At 37.8% G+C, this 27751-nt stretch overlaps 2 protein-coding genes across 3 annotated transcripts in view; one reads left to right on the top strand and one right to left on the bottom strand.

Annotated features, from left to right (window-relative positions):
* Positions 1–23464, bottom strand: part of LOC148407433 (kinesin-like protein KIF13B) — a 42425-nt gene extending 18961 nt beyond the window's left edge. For both annotated transcript variants that reach the window (XM_088403088.1, XM_088403089.1), the window contains exons 1-22: positions 23338–23464; positions 23173–23259; positions 22844–22926; positions 19152–19245; positions 13580–13592; positions 13418–13478; positions 12924–13016; positions 8587–8767; positions 7673–7760; positions 7440–7574; positions 7149–7261; positions 6868–6979; positions 6571–6783; positions 4874–4984; positions 4422–4556; positions 4189–4319; positions 3669–3755; positions 3359–3543; positions 2338–2569; positions 2090–2252; positions 1821–1967; position 1 (exon numbers count right to left, since the gene is read on the bottom strand). The exon at position 1 is cut by the window's left edge and continues 149 nt beyond it. In XM_088403088.1, the coding sequence (XP_088259214.1) occupies position 1; positions 1821–1967; positions 2090–2252; positions 2338–2569; positions 3359–3543; positions 3669–3755; positions 4189–4319; positions 4422–4556; positions 4874–4984; positions 6571–6783; positions 6868–6979; positions 7149–7261; positions 7440–7574; positions 7673–7760; positions 8587–8767; positions 12924–13016; positions 13418–13478; positions 13580–13592; positions 19152–19245; positions 22844–22913 (2365 nt within the window). In that variant the 5' untranslated portion in view covers positions 22914–22926; positions 23173–23259; positions 23338–23464. The remainder of the gene's footprint in view (positions 2–1820; positions 1968–2089; positions 2253–2337; positions 2570–3358; positions 3544–3668; positions 3756–4188; positions 4320–4421; positions 4557–4873; positions 4985–6570; positions 6784–6867; positions 6980–7148; positions 7262–7439; positions 7575–7672; positions 7761–8586; positions 8768–12923; positions 13017–13417; positions 13479–13579; positions 13593–19151; positions 19246–22843; positions 22927–23172; positions 23260–23337) is intronic.
* Positions 23465–24287: 823 nt separating this feature from the next.
* Positions 24288–27751, top strand: part of elp3 (elongator acetyltransferase complex subunit 3) — a 30830-nt gene continuing 27366 nt past the window's right edge. Inside the window, exons 1-5 of the mRNA XM_088403090.1 lie at positions 24288–24433; positions 24734–24833; positions 25462–25600; positions 25737–25807; positions 26173–26236. Of these exons, the coding sequence (XP_088259216.1) occupies positions 24412–24433; positions 24734–24833; positions 25462–25600; positions 25737–25807; positions 26173–26236 (396 nt within the window). The 5' untranslated portion in view covers positions 24288–24411. The remainder of the gene's footprint in view (positions 24434–24733; positions 24834–25461; positions 25601–25736; positions 25808–26172; positions 26237–27751) is intronic.

Raw genomic sequence — 27751 nt, 5'->3', positions numbered from 1 at the left:
CCTGTGTGAAATAAATAAATAAATAAATCGATTTCACTCTAAAAGACCTGATTAAGTGAATTCTGAGATTTGTTTCAAGATACATTATATATGCAATGCATTCTAGATACATTATATATGCAATAGATGAAAACATACAAGAATTGAGAATTATTTAACAGACACTTACGGGGATATTGCATACTTTTCCTGATTTTAACCAAAAACGACAAAAACGGCATCCGAATGCCTTTCTTCCACCAGAGCTATTGTGAGTCCATTTGTTCTGATTATTTGTCCCATTTCTACCACCTCAGACTGTGGTTGTGTCATTATTTAAATTTTATATATATATATATATATATATATATGGCCCTAATTCAGTGTCTGACTATCAAAAATGACAGAATAAAGAAAAAACTATTAAAAAATTGAAAAAAGTTTATTAAAAAGACTTACATTTGACTTTTCACAAACTGTTTTTCAAAAAAAGGGGGAATGGACCTTGATAGACAAGTAGCAATAGCTATGATAAGATGCAGAGCAAACTTTTCATCCAAATTAAGGCATGACTACATGTTTGCTCTGCTCAAAACAAGAGAGACTATTTTATTTATTTAAGTTTATTGTATTTAATTCGCCGTATGGCGGGCTACCCAAACCTATGTTAAATAGCTAAGCGTTTAGACCCCCGGGTAAAAACATCAAAATTGTACATACATATTAAAAATTGGTACCAAAATAGTATAGTAAGTGCTAAGTAAATCAGTAAACCCTAACCCTTAAATAAAAAAGATAGAACATATTTATTTACGTTTGAGTGGCGCTTGTTATGCCAACATTCCCGAGTAAGGGTAGTGTAGGCTAGGATAGCTTCATATTTCTTGTTTATCTCCAGCTTTGTTTCCATATAAATCATCTTCTTACTTCTCTCTTTAACATGACTAGCAATCTTTGGACCCATGGCTAACCCATTCAACTTGAATTTAGCAGTAAAATGCACTATAAATACGGTTTTGTAACCACTCACAATTGAACAAAGCTTTACGGTTCCACCATTTTGAAACGAGTGAGGCCGACCAATAGCAGACCAGCATCTCCGTGAGGAGACGCTGCGCAGACTAGCATTGTAGTGACGCCTTGCATGGAAGCAGTTTTATACTGTATTTGTACTCCTAAACTAAATCCTAAAGCCACAGACTGAAAACCATGAGAAGCTCTTTACTAAATGATTAACATTCCCTGACCTATGTTAAGACCTACACAACAATGTTAGTCATTGATGTATCTGATGAGCCAACTGCCACGCTGAAAATCCTGTTAGACCTTCAACTAGCTGGTGCCTAGCAGCCCTCATTGAGGGCGTGGAAAAAAACAGTGATTTGCATAAGAGATGCATAAACATAAGGAGCATTAGATTGACTGCTGACAGTTGGACGGGACGTGTTTTTTGCATTCAGGTCACATGTCTACAATGTCTGAAACCTGAACGAAAGTGTAAAATTATCATGATTTTGAAGTTTCGTTTCATCTAGAATAGCATGTGAAGTGTTTTTAATCATTCAAATTCAAGGGTAATTAAAGGATTGTTAGCAACAACCTTTGTCATGGTAAGTAAAATGTAGAAGTTATTTTTACAGGTATAATAACTGATTCACTGTCAGCCTACAGGATATTAAAATTGATTTTTTGACATTTGTGGTTAATGGCAGTGAAAAGTGAACTCATTTACTTCTGGCCCAGTTGAAATGGACCTTTGACATATCATTGGCAGTGAAAAATTAATCTCACGTAGTTTAAATGTGTTTTCAACCACTTTTAGATTCAGTTTTTTGACTCACAGGGTTGTCTTCATCAAAGTCTTTCCATTCTTGATAGAGATCCCTCATGTCCACCAGCCTGTTTTCCATCTTCTCCATTGCCCAGATCTGCTTGTCTCTCCCTTTACGGCGAACCTGAATGGCTGGCTCACTCAGCACCACGTCACGCTAATTGAAAACATAATGACAATAAGTTGGTTACTCTTTGATGACATTCACCACTTCATTCCAGTGCAGGGCTGCTTTGGACTAATTTATTCCAGTATATTTATAAGACATTATCACTGGACCTTTCTGTTGGCATCCAGATTGGCAGCTGGTATCTGCAAAGTGACGAGGTACTCAGTCCTCTTGTTGAGTTCCTCTGCAATGAAGCAGGCTTCCTGAGCCAAAAGGTTGGCACGAACTATCTGCTCCTTAAGACGCCGAAGGCTTCGAGTGATCATTGCCTCCCTTGATGACAAAACCATAGAATGGAAGTGGATTTAAAAAAAAAAAAAAAATCAATCAACAAAGATCATTAGTGAATAAGTCTCACCTGTCTTCACTCCAGCGCCGCATACGTTTGTGGAAGATTGGTGATGTTGCAGTCGCGGCGCCACTATTTGGTAACCCTGACAAGTCAAGGAGATGGGTAGATCTCTCAGGGTTGAGCCGTTGACGAAGCTGCTGCAGCTCCTGTTCGTACATTTGCCTCTGGCGCTCCAGGGCGCAGCGTTTCTCCTCCTCATGCTGTCGCTCTAGGGTCTGTAACACTGACTGCAAGGGGTCTGAGGAGGTGCAACCAAAGTTGAGGAGATTACTACTAACTTACCAGTATTAATGATCTATTCGTTCATTTTCTCGAGGCGGTTAACCTCACAAGGGTTGCAGGATTGCTGGTGCCTAACCCAGTTGGCTTCGGGCAGTGGGCTTGGACACCCTGAACTGGTGTCCAGCCAATTGCAGGGACATAGTGACGAACAATGTTTCATGCACCCAATCGCACCTAAGGACAGTTTAGTATGTCCAATACACCTGCCATGCATGTTTTTGGAGCGTGAACCCAGACAGGCTTGGGAAGAACATGCAAACTCCACACTGGAAGCCACAGCCAGATGAACGTGCAAACCACTGTGCTACCGCCGCCCCTTACCACTAATATGTACTATGTAGTAGTCAGATAATTACTAACTCAGACTAAAGTGCAGTGTGCTACATTAAATGCTTTTAGCAACCTGATTTAAACAATATTTTACCTGGCACTCAGTGTTATATGAAATTAAGATGAGTGTTTATAGATAAATACAACTGTAGTTTTTACAATGATGTTGTGTTTTCATAACCCAAATTCAGAGATGGAAAAATCAGACCCAGAAAGTAACGAGCCAGCCAGTTTGGCTTTAGCCACAGGTGCTTCTATTCAAATTGCAGTCAAATGAGCTTGTTACCTTACCTGTTAAGTGAAAGCACATGTGGCGAAAGACAAACCGTGGCAGGGTTTTTACTTTCCGGACTTTACTTTCCGGATTTCCCATCTCTGCCCAAATTTAAGAAACAAGCCCAGCAGTGTCACTCACCATTACTGGCCATTCCCTTCATCATGACTTCGGCCTGAGCATACTCGAAGCCCACTTCACTAGAAACATCACTGGATGCGTCAACATCCACCTCCAGCTGTTCTGTACTTAAGCAAGTCTTTATTTTAGCTCTGCCCTGCTGCTCCTCAGCCCCTTTATGGACCAGATGCTTTGGCAGGTTAATCCTGGAGGGAGTGCAGGTAAACAAATGAAACATAAAATGTCATATTTATGTTTGCGAAGAAAATATATTGAGTTCAAACATGAGTTTACAAAAAAACTTAGAAATATAAAATTAAGTCAGACAAACCGAAAGAAGTGGTTGTTTCCCCACAAGATTCGGTCTCCGTGATGAAGATGCACTGCGCTGGTCACCGCAGTGCCATTCACCCACGTCCTTGCGGACAGAAAACATTAACTAACATGATTTAAAAATACAGTAGCATACACCTCAATTGCATTGTAGCGAACAAAGCAACGTCATAAAATCCATAACTAGCACAAGCATAAATTGAAAATTACTGGAGTCTCACCAACCTCTCAATTTTGGGGGGATTCATGTATAATGCTCATTAGAGCCCCAACTATAACATCTCACAAGAATAAATTTTAAATACATGAAGACTCATTTTAAACTGTTCTGAAGTATTCAATGTCTGTATGTATGTTACGCTAATATAAAAAACTTGTTTAAAAGTTTGTGAAGTATAAATTTGATGTGCCAGCACCACATTTAAATAATATTTTTGCAGATAAATTTTATAACGATAACATCAATTACAAACGACAAATAAATAATACTCCAAAAGAATTATACGCAAAGTACATACCGAGCATTGCTGTGAGGTGTGAGCACCACACCGTCATTTTGTGTGACATCAATGATGCAATGCTCAGCTTGGATGGCCATCCCGCACAACTGGATGTCTTGTGATTTGGATGAGCCCACACGTGTGTGCTCCTACATTTGTAGCAAACATAAAATAAAGATCAAATCAGCAAGTCACTCAAGCAATAGTTAAAGATGGTATGTACTGTATGTACGTGCGTCTGTGTCCAGCACCTTTAAATAGTAGACAAGAAGCTCATTGAGGGCAGGGTCAGCATTCAAATTGACCAGAAAACATTTGTCATCCACAACTCTGATGCCCGATGACTGCAGGGAAATACCCAAACTCTCCAGCTGCCTCTGACGTTCCTACAAGAAAAAAAAAGCACTATTCCAAGAACAAATTATTTTATTTAGTGTATTTCTCCAAGTACAAGTCGAGTTTATTTCTTAATTTTCAACCCCCTATCAGGGGGGTCGACTTAACCATAACCATATAACTTAAGACAGGCCATTTTTTTCCACACATATCTGTGTTTAAAACTGAAGTTAAAAAAAAAAAAAACGGGGTGAGGGTCGATTTATAAGTGAGGTCGACTTGTAGCCTGAGAAATACGGTAGCTGAATTCAATCATATTCATTGAATTAATAACTTGGCGAAAGTTTTTTTTTGTTTTTTTTTTTACCTGTGCTATAGACTCAGTTTTCCTGAGTTTTTCTTCCCAAGTCACGGTCATCTCTTGGATTAGTTTCTCGGATTCCTCCAACCGCTCCTTCAACTCAGGGGCCTTCATAGACTGAAAGCAACATACAAATTCCTTACAGTTGTATATAATCAGTCATTGGAAAGTAACATGCGGTATACACACATGGACATGCATTTTGGCAAAATAAATTAAGAAAATACTCATATTTTGTCAAACGCATTAAGTTAATTAAAGGCTTAGCACGTCTGAGTCACTTTTCTGAGGTTTATATCTAGAGTAAACAAACGTATGTTCTCCTCATTCTTGCATGGGGTTTCTTCAGGTACTCCATCTTTCCCCCAACATTCCCAAAACATTCAATTAATTTTATTGAAGACTTAATTTTCCATAGATGTGATTGTGAGTGTTTTGTTTCTCTATATGTGCCAGTCCTGGGTGTACCCCATCCCAAAGTCAGGGAGCATAGGACCCAGCTCATTTATTATTATTAATTTTAATAATAATAATAATAATAATAATAATATAAATACACCATACATACTTCGCATGTTTGGGATAACTACACATGAAAATCAAGTTTTACTTTTCAATTGTGGTGGATAAAAGTGATAGTAACTCTAAGCTGATATTCTGTTGCATATTTCCAGCAATCACCTGATTTCTGAAACTCTAAGAAACTTAAGCACCTATGAACAGGAAAAATGCTCCAGTTGTTTAACATTTGAAATCTATCACGTTTGCTTAATCCAGTGTTTCTCAAATAGTGTGTGTGTGTGTGTGTGTGTGTGTGTGTGTGTGTGTGGGGGGGGGGGGGGGGGGGGGGGGGGGGACTGGGGGATGCACAGATGACCCAAGAGAAAAAGCTGTTGTCATTTGAAATGTTATTTTAGTTTCAGGCACTTTGATGCACTTGTTTTTTTGTTTTTTTCTATTTTAGACTAAGTTGGAACCTGAATAAACGCTATTAAAAGAAAGTTGTTGAAAGATTATTTATGGTGCTTTTTTCTTTTGTTAATGTTAAAAATAATACAAGCTTACATTTTTTACTATTTTTTATAGACAATAATGTTATTTGAAATGATACTGATACTATGATACTACACTCTGATACTCAGCGTGTCGGAGGCTAAATGTTTTCTCTTTCCTATGGGGGGCTTGGCAAAATATAACTAATTAGCACTGGCTTCATCCATATTGCAGGTTTCAGTTCTTTCTGTAGATGCTGAACGGGATTTAGGTCAAGGCTAAGATAAGGCTAATTCAGAATAGTTCTGATACTTCTTTTGCTGCTCTTCCAACACTTTCAATTTATTTCAGAAAATATTTGGGGTTTCTATTCCTGCAATGCAGGAGTTGGTAACTTCTGTCTTCAATGGCCGCTATCCCACATGTTTTAGATGTGTCCGTCCTTCAATACACCTGATTCAAATAATCTGGATGATAATCATGGCTGCTGATGAAGTTTCCTTATGAGCTTATTTGAATCAGGTTTGTTGATGGACAGAAATATCGAAAACATACAAAATAGCGGACCCTTGAGGACCGGTGCTGCCCACCCCTGCTCTAATGTAAGCACACCATGAATTTCATCCATGTGTGTATATTGCATCAATCATAATACATTTTATGTGCGGAACGTTCTGTTTGGACTTAAAACAAATCAAAACACATCAAACCTCAGCCTCCGTCAACTGCTCCTTCAGTTTCTCAACTTCCTCTCGCAGCTCTCTGATAATTCTGGCATTGGGGTCTTCGTTAACCACAGCATGGTTGACAATACTTTTGGCCCGGTCGGCATAGCGCAGAGTGGACAGAGTCTCGTCATAATTGTCTGCTGCTGGGCTAATGGTGGCCACCATGGCTGTGCGGCTGTTTCCCCCCAAACTGTCCTGCAATCATAGACACCATGTTATTGACATTGTGTAAAACCAATATCTTAAAGTGCATGAAACACACAAGTTTTATCTCGACACCTTGAGCAGCCAGGTAAGAACTGAGTCCCTGTAGGGGACAAACTTGCTCCTGTTCTTCCCAGCACCTTGATCCGCCAAGGCTGAGATAACCAAACCCAATGTGCTGAGAGATCTGGGAGCAGGCAGACAGACAGAGGGCATAGAGATACAAGATGAGAAAAGTTGTCCAACAAAACTAATTTTGCATCAATACAGTTCAAAACACAAAAGCATCTTAATTACATTGTAAATTCATAAATAACTCTATGCTGATTATGGTATGATTATTTCAGATCTCTCACTTGTTAATGTTGCTGCCCTCTTTCAGTCTTTCACCAGCTGCCCCGGTCTTGGCTGCACGCTCACTTCCTGCTAGATCCACCAGACTTAGCTTGCTTACCTTCTCACCACTTGTCTAAAGTGAATAAAAAAACAAAACTATTACAGGTACAGTAGTTAAAATACCCCTTGATACTTCAAACATTGAGAAAAGAGTGAAGCTCTATTACAATGCTGGACAATGAGAAATTAGACTCTCATTTTTAAGTGCTGACAATCTAACTTGGTGGTTTTACTGAGTGAGTGCGTCTAACCCCTGACTGCAGGTCCATCAGAGTGTGAGTGAGGATGATGTTAAACACGGCATGTGATCGGCTACTCTCTTCATTCATGTTTGTGGAGGCGACTGTGCGAGATTTATTTCCCTCTGACATCAGAGATTCAATATCCTGCCAGGATCAAGACAAACAATCACAACTTTTTAGTATGTTTTCAGTTAAAACATTATTCCCATGGCAAATGTAATGGGCGCAAAATGCAGCTGTACCTTGTAGCTAGCCACAGCCAGTCGTGACAGCCCATCAACATAAGGTCCCAAAACACTGTGCTCCCTCACCCTCAGTGCTTGCCGGCTTCTACAAAGACATACAGTATTGATAGCATAATTAAAAGTTGTTCAATTTCAAATACACTATGCTATACTATAAAAATTGTACTGTAAAAACACAATAACTCAAATTGGGTTAAAAAGATCCCCGACTCAAATTTTGGGGTTTGACCCCAGGAGTTGGGTCATATGAATTAAACAACAATAAAATTTTGGAATTGTTTTCCTGATTAATGTGTCAAACATTATGGGTAATTCATTTTGAGCCAACTTTGGGGGCGAAATGAATAACCCAATAATTTGTGTCAGTCTCTTTTTGACTCAGTTTGTGTTATTTTTTGACCCAACAGTTTTTAGGGAGTATGTGTAAAAAAAAAAAATGTACCTTGTTCTTTTTAAAATTTTTGTTTAATCTTATTTTATACTATAAAAGCTTTACAATTTATATCAAGCTTCAAAGAGTAGTACTTGATCACATGGCATTTTGTGGGAAAAGACATGTTCCTTATAAATCAAAACTTAATAAATGTAAGAGGCCAAAAACAAAAATGTTTTGGTCTTCCTTGAAATCCTTTCATGCAAAGCAGATGATCATTTTTAATTGAATCAAATTGAATCATTGTGAATCAAAGATTGATTCTGAATCGTACAGACCCCAAAACAGGAATCGAATCGTGAGATAGTCAAGAAGGGCCAAGTATCGGCCCGACACTGATACAGGTATTCTCCCATCCCTTATATTTAGGGATAAAGCCAGGTACCAAAAACAATATGTGTAAAATTCAATCAACAGTCTTCACAAACAGATTTGGCTTACTTAAATGACCATAACACAAGTAATTGGTTTTCCTCACCCTTTAGGGTCGAGCAGATCTCTGACCTTCTCATTGTATATCTCCATGTAGGAGACTTCCACAGTGAAGCTCTCACCCTCTCGAGCCTCTTCCATGGTCCTAGAGAATAGGGAGCTGCAGAGGCGAGGGATCAGACCAGGTTGCTCCGCTGAGCCCATCATGGTGTAAGACTTTCCAGAGCCTGAATGTCCACAGTCAGTGTCAGAGTCCACATTTGAAGGCAATCTATCAATCAAAGAAATTCCCTATACTTGTATTTACCAGTGGTGGGCCAGCAAGGCCTTCTCTGCTGCTCTTTTTTTTTTTTTTTTTTTTTAATAAACTTATTCTCCATATTCTGTTCTTTTCGTGTCATATTATATCCATTTGGTGTTGTAGTTTTAAGTTGGAGATTTTAGCCAATTAGAATTCTTTTATACTTGTGTCGCCAGGCTTTATGTAATCTGCCTGCTCTCGGAGGTGTTAGTAATTCACTTCAACAGTTGCGGTCTTCTACGCAAACTCAGATGGATATGTAAGCGCCCGTATACTGCTGTAATAGCCAATTGAGTCATAAGATTGCCATCTAAAGGCCTCACGTTGAACGTGATGTGAGTGGATGCTCACTGCAGGAAGGCGGTGCAATGCTCAACAACCAAGCTATGCTTTGGCTTATTGCTCTGCCAGGGGCGCTAACCCTGGCAAATAGTTCTGCTGGGAAGGCCTTTTGTTTGCAAAGGATTGATTTGGTGTTTAGAGCTACACTGGATTTACAAACTTCAATTGTTTAACCAAGGCAGCAACAAGACACCAAAGCATGGCTGGACACACGCTCTACGGTGCTTTTAAAAACTTCTTGGGACACCCCAGTGGATATACAATATTGTACATCTTAGTTAAAAAGTAAAGAGAGCTCCTTAATGCGCTACGGTGCTTTTAAAAAACTTTTGGGAACACCCGAGTAGATTCACTGAACATCTCAGTGCCAAGAGAAAAAGCATGAAGAGGTCACGAAAAATCGGGAGATATTGGAAAAACTGATCGATTGTGACCCCCGTTTGTTGTTTTTTATTGTTTCATGTTTAATATGTTTGTGTTATTTTATTTCGTTCATATTCAATTCATAGTAAAGAAATAAAAGGTTCTTCTTATATTAAACTGTGATTTGTAATTTGGACTTAAAATGTCGTGGATTCTTTTTGTTTTTTTCCATTTTTAATTTTTTTTTTCTTTTTCTCAATTTTGACAGCATCACATATTAGTTTTAATGGCTGATGGAGGTTTGATGTTTAAAAGCTCCGGAAAATAGCTTGTGTAGCGGAGTAATGCATTCATGTGCGCATGAAGGGTATTTATTCGCGTCTGACATCACAGAAGGCATACGTGTCAAAGTCACGGACCGCCACTAGTGTTTACACCATTTTATTTTGTTGTTTGTGAAGTTAATTATATACGTTTATTCACTTACCTGCAAAGTAATTTCTGAAGGTAATTTGAACTGTAGTTCTATGCATATAACAGGTGCAGTATAAAAGAACAGAAAAGTGGAGCTGGAGAAATGTTTTTTACTTTTTGTGCCATTTTAAAGCACTCTGAGATAAAGATAGCAGGTAGAATGGCTGCAGCTGTGTGCCCAGTGAACCAGTGTTAGATTTTGCGATCTTTACTGTGCTCAAGCATGCTTGACAACCACCACTTGTAATGTTTGACTAATGTAAATGCTCCAGAATGACTCAAGATAACCCTCAGAGAAGACAGCACAGTATTAGAATGATTTACTGAGTGTTTGAAAGAAAGAATGCTAAGGCAAAAACACCAGGAAGCTTCTCGAAACTAACTAGGAGCATCAAGGACTGTGGCGCGCAAGACTGTCATACAGTTCTTTTCATGTGATCTTGAAGGAGTATATGTGGATGACATTAGCATATACATTGTGATTTGTAAAACCTGTCGACTTGATTTTGCATCTTTAGACATTGGCCGTAGTGAAACCTTTTCCGTTGTAACCAAAATTGAAATCCCAGAACCAAATTTTACATTGACAATTCAGAAATATAACCTATGAGCTAAGAGAAAGTCACAAGAAGGTGTCATGCCATCACCAGTGACAAACCTCCTTTGAACTACTACAGTGATCCCTTGTTTTTCGTGGTTAAAACCTCCACGATAAGTGAAAACCACGGTACAGCCCCCTTAAACCGCCCCCACACACACACACACACACAGAATTTTTTTTAAAATTTATTTTGTAAATGTGAAAATTCTTCATTCTATGCATATTATTTAAGACAAATATTACTGCAGTACTGTCCATATATTTACTTAAATCTTAAATGAGTAAACCTTATACACTAACTAAACAGTAGCTAACACTTTCCATCTTTTGAACTCTCGCAAGCAGCTGCCCAGATATTGAATTAAAGTGAAGCCTCTTATATCATAACAATACACTTGAAATTTTAATTTATTACAAAAGAAATTTAGGTAAAACTGCATTTCTCCATTGCTGTCTATGTAGGCACACAGAAGGGTGTGTGCGTTTGCTCTCGGCACGCCGACGAGTCACGTGACCGGCTCCCAGAGACCAAGCTGTCAATCAATGTGCTTACTAGCACATTTGTAACGTGTGTGTGTGCGCTGAGTTGAGCGCACACAGACGGTTACAGGAGAGACACAGGCGAGACGAAAGCAGGCTTTTGGATCCTCTTGCCTTTTGTAATAAATTGGAATTTAAAGTGTAAACTGCATTTTAATCATGTTAGGTAAGTTTCTTGTTACTCGCTCTAGTCGGATGTTCGAGCAAAAGATAAACGTATTAGCCCGTGACTAGACACGGAAGACACAGAAAAGAGAGGGCATACCAGTACATTTACGGTATAAGGTTTAATTATTTAAGATGAAAGTAAATATGTATACTGAAGTAGTAGTTCGACTTCCAAGGAGTGCCAGTGACAAGTACATTTAAGGATAACTTGCCTATCTGGCACATCTCTCCGCAATATAATTTTTTTTTCTCCCCCCCAAAATCTGCGAAGCACTGTGGGCGCAATAGGCGAAGCACGAAGTAGCGAGAGATCACTGTGTACATTTTCTTGTAGTTGAGTCATTTCTGCAATTGATTCTGGGTTTTCCAAGAACAGTTTTCTGGGTTTACGGACCCGAGTTTTAACCCAATGTTACATAGCATGTGTGCATACATATATGTTTTTACCACACACTCCAAATTAGACAACTAAAAAATGGTTGAAGGATGAAGGTTTTCGTGAACCAGCATCTTAACGCCTGGATTTTAGTCAATTGACTGCTTGAATGAATCCTTTCCACACCATGTATTAAAGGTCAGAAGTACTATAAAAATAACCTGCAGGAGATATGTTACACCAGGCATTGCCAGTTCAAACATTATAATGGTGCCTAAAACACGTCTTCTATTTTAGCAATCAAGCACATTACATAGAATCCTTTGCCCTCGAGCTTTTTTCCTCATTATCAAACCTCATAATAGGAGGTTTTGCTTATGACCACATAACTTAAAACAGACCAATTTTTTTCCACATATCTGTGTTTGAATAACACATATTTGAATGCAAAAAAAGTAATATCATGACATTTACAAGCCTTAAAATAATTATATATACCTCAAATCGATATAGTATGCATCTGTTTTAGACAAAAGTTCTCAATATTGCACTTTTGTCAAGCGTCGCCACTTTGATGTCAACAACAAGGCTACATGGCTCATTTTTGCGCCGGACTTTGACATATTATGAAAAGGAAAAGACGGCTTGACTTGTCTCTTTCAGCCCTTGGATGTGTGCTTGAACAAAGACACCTGGTAGTTAAATGGGAGAAGTTATTTGGCGTGTCTGATAGTGACGTTGACTTTTAGGGCTTTTTGACAAAATTATTATTAATCTGTGTCAAAAAAATAAAGCATTGAAACGTCAAATCATTTATAAGTTGCAACATTAGTTTCAGCATTTGCGTTTATCCGCACGTACACATTGCCTCGCACTTGTCATGTTTCCGCCCTCCATTACTGCAACAGTATGTTTTCGATATACAATGAAGAAATGCGACTAAAAGAAGCGTCGTAATTTTGTTATTTGATAACACACACCATGCAATATAATTGGACAGCCATGATCTATGTAACCACTAAAGTCATGGGTAGACTTACAGTATAATCACGTTTTTTGTCAAATTCACCCAAACTGAAGTTAAAAAGAGGGGGTCAACTTACAGTGGGGTCAACTTGTATACTTGAAGAAATAACGTACCGGTAATTGTAATTTCTCATCTAATTCAACAAGGACAACAATAATGAATCATAACTCATGAGTTTATATAGTATTTACCTGTTTGCCCATAAGCAAAGATGCAGGCATTGTAACCCATGAAGGCGTTGTCTAGCAAACTCTCCCCAAGGCATTGGAACACTACTTCTTGGCCTTTAAGCACAGAAAACAATAGATAACATGAAAAACTACTGCAACTTGCCTTCTGCATAATTAATTGATAAATAATTCTACATAATTTCAAAGGCAAAGAGGGGGCACTCACAACAAAGATTATTCATCAGTTATTTTTCTCAGCAACTGTACCTCAATTATTTGTTACTCTATCTGATGACACAAAAATCCCTGAGAATTCATAAAGTGCATTTTCTACCTCTTTTTTGTAGTTAACGTGTGACTACATCCTAACAATAAAACAGTACATTTCCTTCCATCTTTCCTTCACTCTATAAATAGTTCAGAGCTCAGCCAACATTCTGTGATGAGATAAGTATAAGAAATGAGTCATTGGGAACACAAGCTAAAAACAGAACAGAGTCTGATAGAAAGCAAACCTGCAAACTTGTCTTTCTGGGATTCATCCATGGACCAGAAACAGTGATCATAGGCAAAAACCTGAAGAAAAACAAGATGCCATGAATGAGATGAAAATTTCTAGAACTACTTAGAGTACTGAAGACATAAGGGGATATGATATACTTTGATTTATTACTTACTTTTGGCTGATTCCTGAGGAACAAAGGGAGAAGAGTCAAAAGATTTAGAACTGCAGTACATATTGACTACATTTAGAGCTAATGATCTTGAATTTGAATTCACATACAATGCATAAGAAAAAATGTCAAGAGCGAATGTGGAAATAATTCATCATTCAGCCAAATCCTGTAGCTATGTATTATTTTTGTGAAAATGTATGTTTTGAAAAGTAACAGAAAGTCAATGGTAGTCTTGCGTATAGTCTATATCAGTGGTTCTCAAAATGGCATCCACGGACCCTGGGGGTCTGTGAAATAATTTGGGTGTGTTGGAACTGATTTAGTTTATCTTTTAACAGTTACAGATTTGAGCTTTGTTTGTCTTAGTCTTTGTTTTTTGTTTTTTTGGTGCCGCCTATGGTCAATGTTGATACTACATTTTGTGGTGGGGCAGGACGGTGTGACTTCAGGTGGAAGCAGTTGCTGTCGGTATGTACATGTCCTTCTCTTTGTGAGACCTGGCTCATGAGTATCTGTGAGGTGAGTTTTCTTCGTTGGAATGTTATCATTTTTGCTAATATGCCCAAAATTAGTCATTTGTTGGTCCAACTTGAGACTGTAGACAACATGCTAGTGAATGTTAGTTTTTATTTTCAGCATGAAATATAGTGTTGCCTTGTATATGTTTTAACTCATTAGCATTTTTGTTTGTGATAGGTATTTTCTTTTGGTAAATGTTAGCATATGCAAATGTTTTGCATTGATAATCATACTTTTTACATCTAATTTACGTTTTGTATTTAAAGGAATTTCATTCGTGATTCAGTTATATGGTTGATTTAATCTAGACCAGGGGTGGCCAAGTTCGGTCCTCAAGAGCCACAATCCAGACTGTTTTCAATGTATCTCTTCAACCAACACACCTGAGTCAAATCAGCGTCGTTATCAGGATTGTGCAAAGCATGCTGATGAGCTAATCATTTGAATCAGGTGTGTTAGTTGAAGAGACACAATGAAAACAGGCTGGATTGTGGCTCTTGAGGACCGAACTTGGCCACCCCTGATCTAGACGATTTGTGTACATTCAGTAACATATGGGACTTAACTAAGTTATGTTTGGTGTATTTTCTTTAAAGTTTTACAATATAAATGAGTGATAGCTATACAACTGACTCAACTAACTTAAAGAAGAGTTACACTCATTTGCTGTTCACTATCTGTCTACCGAGATAGAAGACATTGTAACTTCTGGGAAGGACAGAACATTGGGTTTTTAATGTAAAGAAATATATATTTGTGTTAATTTCATTTTATTTTATATTTAATTCACGACTGTTCAATAAACCAATCAATTCAACCAGTTTCATATATTGTAAAAAATGTAATAATTTTATATGTCAAACTGTGTTTTGTGTCTACAATTGCTTGCTAATGATGATATGAAACCAGCAAAGCTAAAGCGGCATTTTTTTTATAATGCTATGTTTGACTAAATTGTTGTCAGCCATCCATTTTGGGAAAATGTACCTGGTTTGTTATTAGGAGGCATGCAATTTACAATTTGTATTTTTCCAAACTTCAGTCCAGCTGAAAAGTAACACATATACTTGTCAAATAGAATATGTTCCTGAATGAAATGTAAAAAGTAAAAATGTTTGGCCTAAATGATTTTTTGTTTGCTTTGTTTCCGCAAAGATTTGCAATGGGGTTCCTTGGAAAACTTTCTTTCTAAAAGGGGTCCCCGACTCCAAAAACCAAGAACCCCTGATCTATGTGATGTAATTTGGTTATGTAATTATGGACATATACATTGTTGACATAAATGAGCAGACTTTTAATGACGGCGTTAAAACAAATAAATACAAGGGAAACAAATATTAAACAGATATTGTAATTTTAACCCAATATTTGGAGAGAATGACTGATCGTATAGATCATAATTCACATCCTGTTGCATTCATAACCCACATCTTATAAGGTGGTTCTTGATAGTGTATAGCTTTCAAACATTAACAAAAACACTACTTGGTTAAATGCATTGAATCCCTGTCAGAAGCCAGAGGTAATAGAAGCTATATTGGGACAATGGCACATGTTAACTCGAGCTTAGAGCTGGCACACGATTAAAGTTTTAACGGTGTCAATGGTTGAAATCTGTCACTGGATAATAATTTCATCTCATTGGATATCTGCAGCAACAGAGTCTGTGAAGTCTCTCAAGGGGAATTGGTTCATTTTAGTGAAGCCAGAAATCCTTTCCAGAATGTTTGCCTGCAAACTCTTTTTGAGAAGGTAGATGACATTTAATTATCAAAGCATCTGCTGTCCAAAGCATCACCACAATAGGCCAACAAGAAAAACATTGGAATTCAGTAAAACTCAAATTCAGTTTTCAAGTAAGCAGAACGAATGTAAATGTTTCATTGAGTTAAGATTTCTTACCATGACTATAATCTTGTATCCCCTATATTAAAAATTGGTTCATTTGTGTTTTAAACTAGGGATGTTTGACACAAATACAATACCAAGTATCGATTCTACTAGTACTTATGATATACAACACAGCCCTACCCACAAAAAAATGACAGATCGTTTTAAAGAAAGACTTACTGATTCGAATATACCATTTTCCTTAGAATTGAATAAAAATCAATGGCTATTTTCTATTCTTCTAATTTGTAATTCTAGTTTGTAATCGAGGGCGGCTTGGTAGAACACTGGTTAACACGTCCGCCTCACAGTTAAGGGACCAGAGTTTGAATTCAGCTAGCTCTGGCCTTCCTGTGTGGAATTTCCATATTTTCCCCAAGCCAGCGTGAGTTCTTTCCGGGCATTCCAGCTTCCTCCCACACTTCAAAAATATGCATGGCAGGTATATTGGACATACTAAATTGTCCTTAGATGTGTGCGTGGATGGTTGTTCATATATGTGTGCCCTGCATTTGGCTGGCAGTCAGTTTAGGGTGTTCCCCTCCTAATGCCCAAAGTTAGATGGCATAAGCACCAACAAGCCCGCGACTCTTATGAGGATAAGTGGCTATAGATATGAATGGATGGATAGATATTTTGTGATCATAAAACAGCTACAAGAAAGCAACCGATACTAGTATCGGCTTTCATCAAGAGTATGATACCTTGCAATAAAGGCAGATATCAGCCCAATATGATACTTAGTACAGGGACTAACCCCACTATAATTTACCAAAACCATATATTTACATTATTGAAATGTGAATTACTGTGTGCTTACTAATCTTCATTTTGACAATTATTATGACTAGTGAATTGATACACTCTGCTGTATCCTCTTTAAAATGCTTCTTAAACAAACTTCACAAGTTTGTCCTGTACATGCGGTGCAATCTGGGACAAGCTTGGTCGACATTAACAGTTCTGTGAAAAAAAAACAACAGAAAAAAAAATGCAGTATAACAGCAACTGCTATCACAATTATGATAACGGAATAATTTAAAGCACTGAGCACACTTTCCAACAGCAGAATTCTTATTCCGGTTCGATTCAAATGTGCAAGAGCTCCTGATAAATTGGACACTGAGTGGTGTACATTAAACACTTTCTTAAACTTTCTAAGTGCACTATACACATAAAAACAGCCTATAAGCAAGCAGACATATCAATTTAGGGTTTAAAAAAAACTGCCAAAGTAGTCATGGCCATACATTGGGTAAAACAAGCCCCTCAGTGTGAGATTTGCTGGCCCATGAAAGAGCAACATTAAGCCCTGTCCTCTCCTGGGCTGGCAAGGACATTCCTAAGATAACTGGCAGCGAATCCCAGCTCCAAGGAGTCACTAAAGGGGAGGGAGGAGGAAGGTAAGGTTGACTAACCAAGTGTAGAACATTGCTACATTATGAGCAACTCAGCTAACCTAGATTACATGAGCAGGAAGTTCCAGGGCCACTCTCTAGGATGGCTACATTATTAAAATGCACAACAGCTTCCAAGTTTGGATATGATAGAATTGCGATAAAATAAAAAGATAAAACAAAGTCCTTCAAAGATTCATTTTCAAAAACAAACAAGAGATAAGAGAGATCAATTACAGTTCCGTTTCCAGTAGACTTGTCCTCAAGGGATGATAAACATTACAATGTAACCTCAAGGGCAGTTTCCAGAACATCCAGTTAAAAAAAAAGAAAGAAAAAAGTTAAAGAATGCTAATGCCTAGTCGCTGCCATTACTGTGGGTGGCCTCACAAGTTATGAAAGCAGTACCACGGCTTCATTAATCTCTCCTGTCTAGAGGGTCTGACAGAACCTGCTATAATGGTGGCTAGCTGTGGGTATCAAGGGTGCTGTAACATATTAACATCCCCTGAGGCTTACGCAGCAATGCTGCTCAAGATGTCAAGCAGCAAGCTGACAAAGCACAAGCTTTGGAAAAGTGGCAAGTAAGTGATTTGCCTCACAACCAAAGCATCTGCTTGACACAGTATTTGCTAATTAGGAGGGCTATCCAGTGTTTTGGTAAATATCTTGCACTGCTTTTTCTGCATGAACAGGATATGGAAGTCTGTCGCTGTGTTAAAGAGAACTTGTAAAACCTGTTTGCATCATGCCCAAAGGAGAAATACAAAGTTGAAGCATGTCAGGGCAGAAGGGACACACTGACAGACAAAAATTGCACAGTGTGGCTAAGCATACAAGAAGCCCCTTTCTTTCAACAAAATCGGCTTTCCTGTCCACCTGTCAAAACCAGGAATATGTACTTGACTGATTCAATGACTGCTATTGAGTTAATGGAAACTAGTGAAATATAGCAGACTTTGCTCGCTACTTTATTAGATACACCTACACAGGTTGGCTGGTCAGCCGTCGCCCACAAAGTAATATTGATGATGAATTACTTGCACAAGGTATGGGTGAGTACTGATACCAGTTATCAATATTGGGCCAGTAAAAGTAAAAAGTCTGCCAATACCAGCCACTGGCACCCACTTGAGGCTGGTTTATTATTAGGAAGTAAATGGCATGTGTGGCTGTCATGTGAACTGCTAATGTGTCAATCTTCTCAAATGCCCATTAAAACACAACCTCTTCAAGTACTGTATATGTATGTTTATAAGGGTTACATTAATGGTTGTGATTGAGGTCTGGGATTGCAAAAATTGCATTATGTGGACTTTCACATTCAATAAAGACAAATTAAAATGGTGATCACATTCAAAGATTTTTTTGTGTTAAATTCTTAGCACAGAATCTTTTTTTTTTTAATTTATTATTTTCAAACAAGACTGGGCAGTAGGTGACACACCCTTTGTAAAGAGGAGCACAATCAATGAAGGACATGTAGGTAGGGGTTATGAGTCTCCTGCACCGAGCTTATTGGCTGCTAACCAAACAGGCTGGTTACAGCCTGTCGAGTGTATGCTGTTCTGCCAGTGAGAAGAGCAAGAGGAATCCTTTGAGCACAGCTTACCAATAGATGCATAAATAAAAAATAAAATGCAAATGATGTTTTTTTTTTTTTGCATGAATTGCAGTGGAACAAGTTTCGAAGCCTACTTGCTCACCTATGATGTCATGATCTTGGATTATAATGAATGAATTAAAGATGAATTGTTGACACTTACCGGGGGTCTCCTTTGCTTAAAGTTGCAATGCCAGGATTCAATATTGTCTGGTTCCCTTCCATTTCTACCACACATTTTGCTGTGAGGTCTTTTTCTGGATTGAGGCAAATTGAAAATGTTAAAACTGTGACAACATATGCATGTCTTTTTTCCTGTAACACTGTTTACAATGTTAGTCATCCACTGCACAAGGTCAAAAGTCATCCTAACATTCCACAGCAGTCACAAGAACAACAGGTGACGAGCAGGTACTTTTTGGTTCTAGTAAGTTAACGTAAACATTTTATTAGTGTGCCTAAGTGCAAACAAATCCATGTTGGTCAGAGGTTTTATTTACCTCAACATTTTATAGAGCAATTAAAAAAAAAAGAAGAGGTTGAAAAAAAGTTTTGCACATGAATTATAATGCAGCAAATGATTGAGAAAAAATTGTCATCAAGTGACAAAACCTCAAAACGTTAAAAGCAATATTGAGACAACTACTGTGGATAGGTCCCGAACAGGGGTGGACAACCTGGATTTTTCAGACTATAAGCCACAACTTTTTCCTCATGATTTGAGCCCTGCTGTTTATAGTCCAGCGCGGCTTATCTGCATTTTTTTTTCCACTGGTCAAGCAAATGTGTGTATCTGTTCAAGGAGTCAGTTTGAGGAACAACTTAGAAATAGAACTCAAAAGATGTGAATCAATGGCTGTGCTCAAAAAGAGTCTTAAAATATATTAAAAACATTTGTAAAAAAGTCTAAATTGAACAAGCTCTTGTATAAACGTTTGTGACGTGTAAATTTGATATATGGTATACAGCAGGCATGTCCAAACCCAGTCCTCGAGGGCCGCCTATCCGGCATGTTTTGGAGGTTTCTGTCCTCCTACCACATCTGATTTAAATGATCAGCTCATCGGCAACCTCAGCGGAAGCCTGACAACAAACCTGATCATTTGAATCAGCTGCATTGGATGACTGAAACATCAAAAACATGCAGGATAGGTGGCCCTCGAGGACCGGGTTTCGACATGCCTGGTATAAAGTATATGGGATTGTATTTATAATATTAAAATTGTATATATTATTTATGTGCAATGTGTGCAATGTTCACTAAATTAATTTATCAATTAAACAATGGGAGACAGAATGCTGTTAAGTTTGAACTGCTATTTAACTCTGCAGTATTTTATTGGTGATTTGTAATATCGATCCACTCATTTTCTATAAAAATAATATTAGGACAAACCATACAGGCTTGTTCAGTCTGTCAAAGAGAGGATGTTGTAGTTTGCTGACAATTAAAAAAATATATTAAAAAAATAAATAAAACTTTTATATACAACCTTTTTGCATAAATATCTGATGTTATGACCTGCAGCTTATAGTCCAGTGCGGCTTATCTGTGGCAAAATGTTTTTTTTGCTCAATTTTTGCTGCTGTGGCTTATTATTTATATGCCGAACCAAGCATTATTTATTTTGACAAACCACGGAGAGCCACAACAGAAGGATGAAAGAGCCATAGGTTGCCGATCCCTGGTCTAGAACAAAAGAATCTTGAAAAATCTTAAAACTTGAAAAATCATTTCACTAAAGCCAAGATGTCCATAAAAAACAGAATACCTCAGAGTAGAGCACTGACCCCCACCAACAATATGGAGTAATGTACTAATAAATGTGGGTAAAAAATAAAGTCTTGAGCTTCACAATTGCATTTGTTTGTCCATCTATCTGTTAATAAACAGAAATATGTGAATCTATAAAAAATGTAAATGTAAATGGGAAAAGCCAATTTAGACACAATAAATTATCTAATATCTGCTTTACAAGAGATCCCAATTCCTGTTTACACACAAGCTGACCAGGCAGAGCTTAATAATTATTTACAATTTGATTATATTGAACTAAAGATAGAAGGATTCACCCACATTCACCAACAATGCTGTTTCATTGTAAAAAAACAATGTGAGTTTGGTTAACTTAAAGCCTTATCCTCAATACTATGCAAACATTGTGGATCGTTTGTCTCCCTGCTCCTTTGAATGCACATAAACCTTTCTACAGTCAGGTACAGACTGCTCAAACAGGTCTGAGTGGGTCGAACAAACTGCAATTTACATTCACTTACAGTACTGCACTGTCATGTCTCTGCTTCTATTCCACTGAGTATTATAATTTGAAAATGGAGACAAAGATAGCCACTTCTAAGTTTATTTAAGTTTCAGGAAGCATTTCTGTCAGCTGAAATGCCAACATATTAAGGCAGTCACAATTGACAGTGCATAAAAGCTGTTTTTCCACAGTACACCCTTTCAATTTCTATTACCCTGCTCCTTTCTCGTGTCATTGAGCCAACCTCCAAGTAAACAGTTTCTCTCATGTAAATAAGTCACTTATTTACATTGCTTTTGTGTGTGACCATGGCCAGTCATGTGATGATTTGGCTCTGTTTATTTGGTCAAACGTCATAATTAGTTACATTGGACTGCTGAAAAAGTAAAGCAATATCACCTGTATATAAAAATGTAAGTAAATTTAAGTGGAACATAGCTCAAAGAAAGTATAAGTTGCATTTCTTCTTCACAAAAAAGCCAAACTAAAATTAAAGTTAAAAAATGTCATGATTGATAACTACAGTGAGAAGTAAAATGTATCCAAAAAGTTACTGGAGGAAATATAACAAAGAATCGAATGACTGCCCACCACTGGGTTTGCACTGTACTTGTAAAGACAAACATCGGATTAGCATTCCAATTTTTATCCACATTTAAAAGAGGCCTGATATTAATCTGAATAAATAGATTTAAATGTGTTTTACAGTTTAATACATTTCATTCTCACCTTTATAAAAAGCAAAGAATAACACTTTTGGTCATGGGCATTCAATCAACATCTTAGCTTTAATATTAACATCTACACGGGTCATTACAGCGAGCTTCTCTGATTCCAATTCAAAGAGGACAGTGATGCTGCCTCTGACCATCCGAAACATTTCCAAGCTTGATATATTAAAATAAAAAAAATAATAAATTCACCAAATTCTTGCCCCCCAAAAATAAATAAATAGTGAGCTATAATTAAATTTAGAAATAATGAGGACTGGTAAGGTATTGAGTGGTAGATGCAAAGAAATATCCCATATTGGCAAGTACTTATCATTAACACCAGAACAGTACTGTTTGTTTATCAGTGGAAATCAGCATCTGTACAAATAGGGCACTCTGAGCCAAATTAGAAAGTGCATGGTTTGGGTGGAAGAAACAATTTCTCTGGTGGGGGCAAGGAGCTGTAAGTATGTGGTTAAAATATTATCTTTAACAAAGTAACGCATATCTATCTTCTTTAAAATCACAAACAATTAAAAATTAACATATCTTACATTTTAAGGAGGATCGAATGGAATTTAGGCTTGCTTTTGCACCCCCAAAATGGGCTATAAACACCCATGCATACAGTGTAAATTTGGCCAAATATCTTGAAATATCAAACTCAGATCACCATATACACGGGACGGGGTGTAGCTCCCCTTTTGACTTTAATTTCCAATCTGATGAAGCATTTTCAAAATGCAAGAACGTGAACGAACACAGCGCAGGGAAATAGTTTAAAGCAGTCTAAAATGCCCGCTGGAGCAGGCCAGAATTATTAAAAGTTTTTATGTCTAACGGGGTACTTAAGAACAAAGTTATTCATATGATTATCTCACCTCGCCTGTTCATTGGTCGTACGCGAACAGCGACCTTAACGTTGGAGTCATTGAGCTTGCTGTCATCCATGGTGCTGTCTGACCTATGGGACAAAAAAAAAAAAAAAAAAAAAAGAATGGCTAATTTGACAACTCCTGCACAGCCAAAATTAATATCCCCCCCAAAGTGTTCAACGGAATTTTTCTCAAGGGTTTGGCCACCATGCAAGTACACACTTGCGAACTTCTCTGCACTGCAGATTCATTGTCTTAGTTATTACTAATAAAAAAGACGGACACACCCCTAAAAAGTTAACCAAACAAAAACGGACATTCAATTTAAGACCAACCGTATTTTAGTGCGCAGTTGCACAGATACACGTCTCCTTCAGTTAGCCAAGTTCAGTTCAGTTAGCCAAGGACGCTAACGTGAGCAGCTGGTTGACAGAAACACAAGAAACTATTTTAAACTACAATTAGTCAATTGAACAAAACTTTCTGCTGTTCAAGCAAACCTTTGTTTATATTTACAGGTCTGACAAAAGTCGCTTATGGCGGTCCGCGGGACATTGCGTAGCCTCGTCCACCTGTTTTATTTCCTGAAAGTTCCCGTTGAGATCCGTCAAGCCATGTCACCCCGCAGCTCAAGGGATTTACTGCTGTGAGATTTAGCCAGCCAACAAGTTGCCAGTCGCCATCCGATCTATAAACCACCTGTTCAACAGGGCGTGAATCACTTCACTACTACTTAGTCGCTCCTTCTGCTATACAAGTCTGTTATGTATCTTAGCGACGATGACTCTCAAACCGTGAGAAACAAGCGACTTGTGGAGAACACGGATAGAAAGATAAGGGTTTTATTTTGAGGCATTAAATATATGTTAAAAAATACATGCAAACAAGCATTAAAAAGTATGCATGCATACTGGACATTTTTATTGTTTTTCAAATTCACTATCTCGATTATTGTTTTTAACGCGGTTGATACATCACCTCACAGCAATTTCTATGAAAAACATGCAAATCATAATTTACTGTATTATGGATATAAAAATGCCCGCCAGAGGCCGCAAACAATTGTTGAAAGAGCAAGAAAGGTGTGTTGTGAATATGTTTATACTTTCGTTTCCTTATCTTCTTTATAGGTGAAATTATATAACTAGAATATAATTTCCGGTCTATGTCCTGTTCTTTCATTTTCTTTTTAAAGACTGCAAGTCGGGCCACATTTTTAAAATCTTCAACTACAGTACAGTACTTAAAGTATTTTCTATAATAATGGTGTACCTCCTCCCCGTTACAGGGAATCAATGCGAAACCATTTACATCGACCATCAGAGTTATTAAAGAGTCAAGAGAGGGAAATTTTAAAACGTTGTCAAACTATTCACATAGTTCATCAGTTAAAATTGTTGTGGTTAATCGCAGTCTCTTTTTACGTTGTTTTACGACAGTATCTAATGCTGAGCGACAAGCCGTATTCGGAGGCAACGTGTTTACATTATTTCTCCAACAAGCGTGGTTTATACTGTATGCGTCTTCAAAGTTATTTGTCACTTTGAATTTAGGCAGATACAAAAGACAGAAGAATGGGGAAACCAAAGAAAAAGAGTGAGTGTATAATAAAGTGTTTGAAGTAGATATTGGGATCGTTCGTACTTAAACTACCAAAATTCATTGCTAATGCTAACGACATATCTTACTTCCCTATGCCCCGCATGAATAATAGAACTATGTATCAGACCGTCATTTAACAGTTTCAATTGCAAGTTTTGTTGCCACACGGATACATCGTTGTCAATGCTTTTACCAGGTTATGTCAAAATATTCACGTTTAGTTAGGGTTCAGTGCTTCTCTCAATCTGTGAGTAGTTTTTTTTTTTTTTATTTCCATTATTTTTTAAATGACAGGTGACCTCAGTCGAGCTGAATTGATGATGATGACAATCGCCGATGTCATCAAACAGCTGGTCGAAGCACACGAAGAGGGAAAAGACATCAACCTCAACAAGTATGTTACACATGGCACTCCACATACATCGACGACATTTTAAGATATTCAATTGTATTTTCTGACATGTAAAAAGATGTTACCAAAGTATTAGCAACGGCAGTAAAATAAAAATAAATTCAACATCATTGCAACCTACAAACACATTAAGAAACCTTCGTTAGGTTTGTACTTTTCTGAGTGTCAAACTGAATTTATTCGTAAAAAATGAATTAAATGCCCAAGAAAAAAAATATAGTGTTGCGTGTCATTACATACTGTATTTGGACTGCAAAAATGCCTGGCAGCCAATGATAATAAAGTTTAAACTACAGCAATGCTAAAAGGGTAAATGGACTTTCACTTATATAGTGCTTTCCTACCTTGGGTACGCAAAGCGCTTTACACTAACCAGTCATTTACCTACTGATGACGCAGCATCAGGAGTAACTGGGGCGTTCAGTGTTTCGCTCAAGTACACTTCGACGTGGTCTTGACGGTCGGTGGATCGAACCCACAGCCGCTCACCCAGGGAGACGACCACTCAACCACTGAGCCATGCCACTCCCTAAATGAACTTTTAATTAATACCCACAATATTATTCCCCCATTTTAGCAATTTTTTTAAATGTATTTTTTTCCCAAACAGACTAAAAACAAAGACTTCCGCTAAATATGGCCTAGAGGCTCAGCCTCGTTTGGTGGACATCATAGCTGCTGTCCCACCACAATACCGCCGTGCTCTAGTACCCAAACTAAAGGCCAAACCAATCCGCACTGCCAGTGGGGTAAGTACCTCTCTGAAATGTTATTAACATTGTTGATCTCACATTAATCTTCTTGGACAGTTTGATTTCTCATTATGTATACTGTAAAAAAGGGAGACAATTGTTTTTTTGTTTTTTGTTGTTGTTTTTTTTACAGATTGCAGTTGTCGCTGTGATGTGCAAACCACATCGATGTCCACACATCAGTTTCACAGGGAATATTTGCGTGTAAGTGACAGCTGCACTCAACCTTTTTGAAATTATGTTACATCCACAAACAAGTAGAATAAACTCGGTAATCATTCAAGATTTGCTGTGAAGTGAAAAGTATTTGCTCTTCTCTGATTTCTGAATCTATGTACAATTGTCACACTTATTAATTTGAAATGTATCTGATGATCTAGAACTTTTAAGTTTGATTAATCTACAAAAAACATCAGAAAGAGGGCTGATAGTTTTTCCACTGTAAATGATACTATTGTGGACGGAATTGTTGCAATTACTTCACGATGCCAATTATACATTTCTTGGCACACATTTAGATAGGAAGTAATTTTAATCATCTTCATGTTCTGACATTATCATGTTTGCAGGTACTGCCCTGGTGGGCCGGACTCAGACTTCGAATATTCCACACAGTCTTACACAGGTTATGAGGTAAGATGAGACAGTCATACTGCCTCATATACAGTAGTGGCCTGAACCATTTATTTAATGTCACTTAACTGCTGAAGACTAGGGACTACACAGTAGGTGCATGAAGTGTACCTGCATTAGGCTGCCTTCATAAAACCACATAGGGTTGGGCACTGAGAATCCGGAATCAAGTGGACCCAGGACTATAATTTTTGTTAACCTGGAACCATTAAGATTTGAAAAAGTTGGTGCTAAATTTCGATTCATAGTTAGCCAGGCGAAAGAAGCAGGGACGAAGGAAGACCGTGCTGCCATAGCCCCGCTCTGCTGTGCACATGCCCGTGCGCCTTCCATACGTCCGCTCTCTCTCGTTGTATCACCTCATTCCAATGAAGTTGGGACCTTTTGTAAAATAGAAATAAAAACAGAGTACAATGATATGCAAATGAATTTCAAAAGAATAACTACAAAGGCAAGATATTTACTATTTAAAATGATAAACTTTATAGTTTTGTGCAAATATTTTCAAATCTGAAAATGGATGCCTGCAACATGTATCAAAAAAGCTAGGAAGGGCAACAAAAGACAAGCAAAGTTAGTGAAAGCTCAAAGAACACATCTTTGGATCATTCCACTGGTGAACTGATAAATTGGAAACAGATGAATGTCGTGATGGGGTATAAAAGGAGCATCCCCAAAAGGATCAGGGCCAATGTCCTACATATTTTCTAACCTTCTCTCTCTAACACACCTGATTCAAATGATTATGATCATTTTCAAGCTCCCGTGAAGCTTATTAATGAGCGAATCATTTGAATCAAGTGTGTCTAGTTGAGAAAACCATAAAACATGCAGGACAGCGGCCCTCGAGGACTGGAGTTTGACACCTATGAATTCTATAGTTAGACCATACCACAGGTGTCGAACTCCAGTCCTCGAGGGCCGATATCCTGCATGTTTTCAAACCTTTTCCCTCAAAAACACCTGATTCAAATGATTGGGATCATTTTGAAGCTCCTGCAGAGCTTGCTAATGAGCTGATCATTTGAATCAGGTGTGTTGGGGAACGAAAACCGGAAAACATGCAGGATGCCGGCCCTCGAGGACTGGAGTTCGACACCTATGGGGGAGTAGTACATTACAACAGTAATGTAACCACTGTAATGCATTACTTTTTGCTGTAACACAGCAGTGTAATACAGTATATTACACACAAAAAAATAAATAGTAAAAATATTTTACTCATTACAAATGAGAGTAACTAAATGCATTACAACGTATTTTTAGTCTGAAAGTGGTGTTTTTCCCCTCCCAATTTGCCAAAACACCGGGAGACCAGAGGAAAAAAGTCTGGTGCAAAATGTTAACTTGCAGTTGTAAGTATCTACAACAGCAGAGATGAATCCGGCAGCAAAGCGAAAGCTATACATCAACAACATCCAGAAACGCATGCGCCTTCTCTGGGCCAAAACTCATTTGAAATGGACAGATGCAAATTGGAAAAATGTGAGGGTGGTGTCTATCCCGACAATCCTT

Source organism: Hippichthys cyanospilos, chromosome 20 (assembly GCF_059441005.1).
Source record: "Hippichthys cyanospilos isolate Australia breed blue-spotted pipefish chromosome 20, RoL_Hcya_1.0, whole genome shotgun sequence".
Taxonomy (NCBI): Eukaryota; Metazoa; Chordata; class Actinopteri; order Syngnathiformes; family Syngnathidae; genus Hippichthys; species Hippichthys cyanospilos.
The sequence above is the reverse complement of the archived record's forward strand: the minus strand, read 5'-3'. Positions and strand labels throughout refer to the sequence as shown.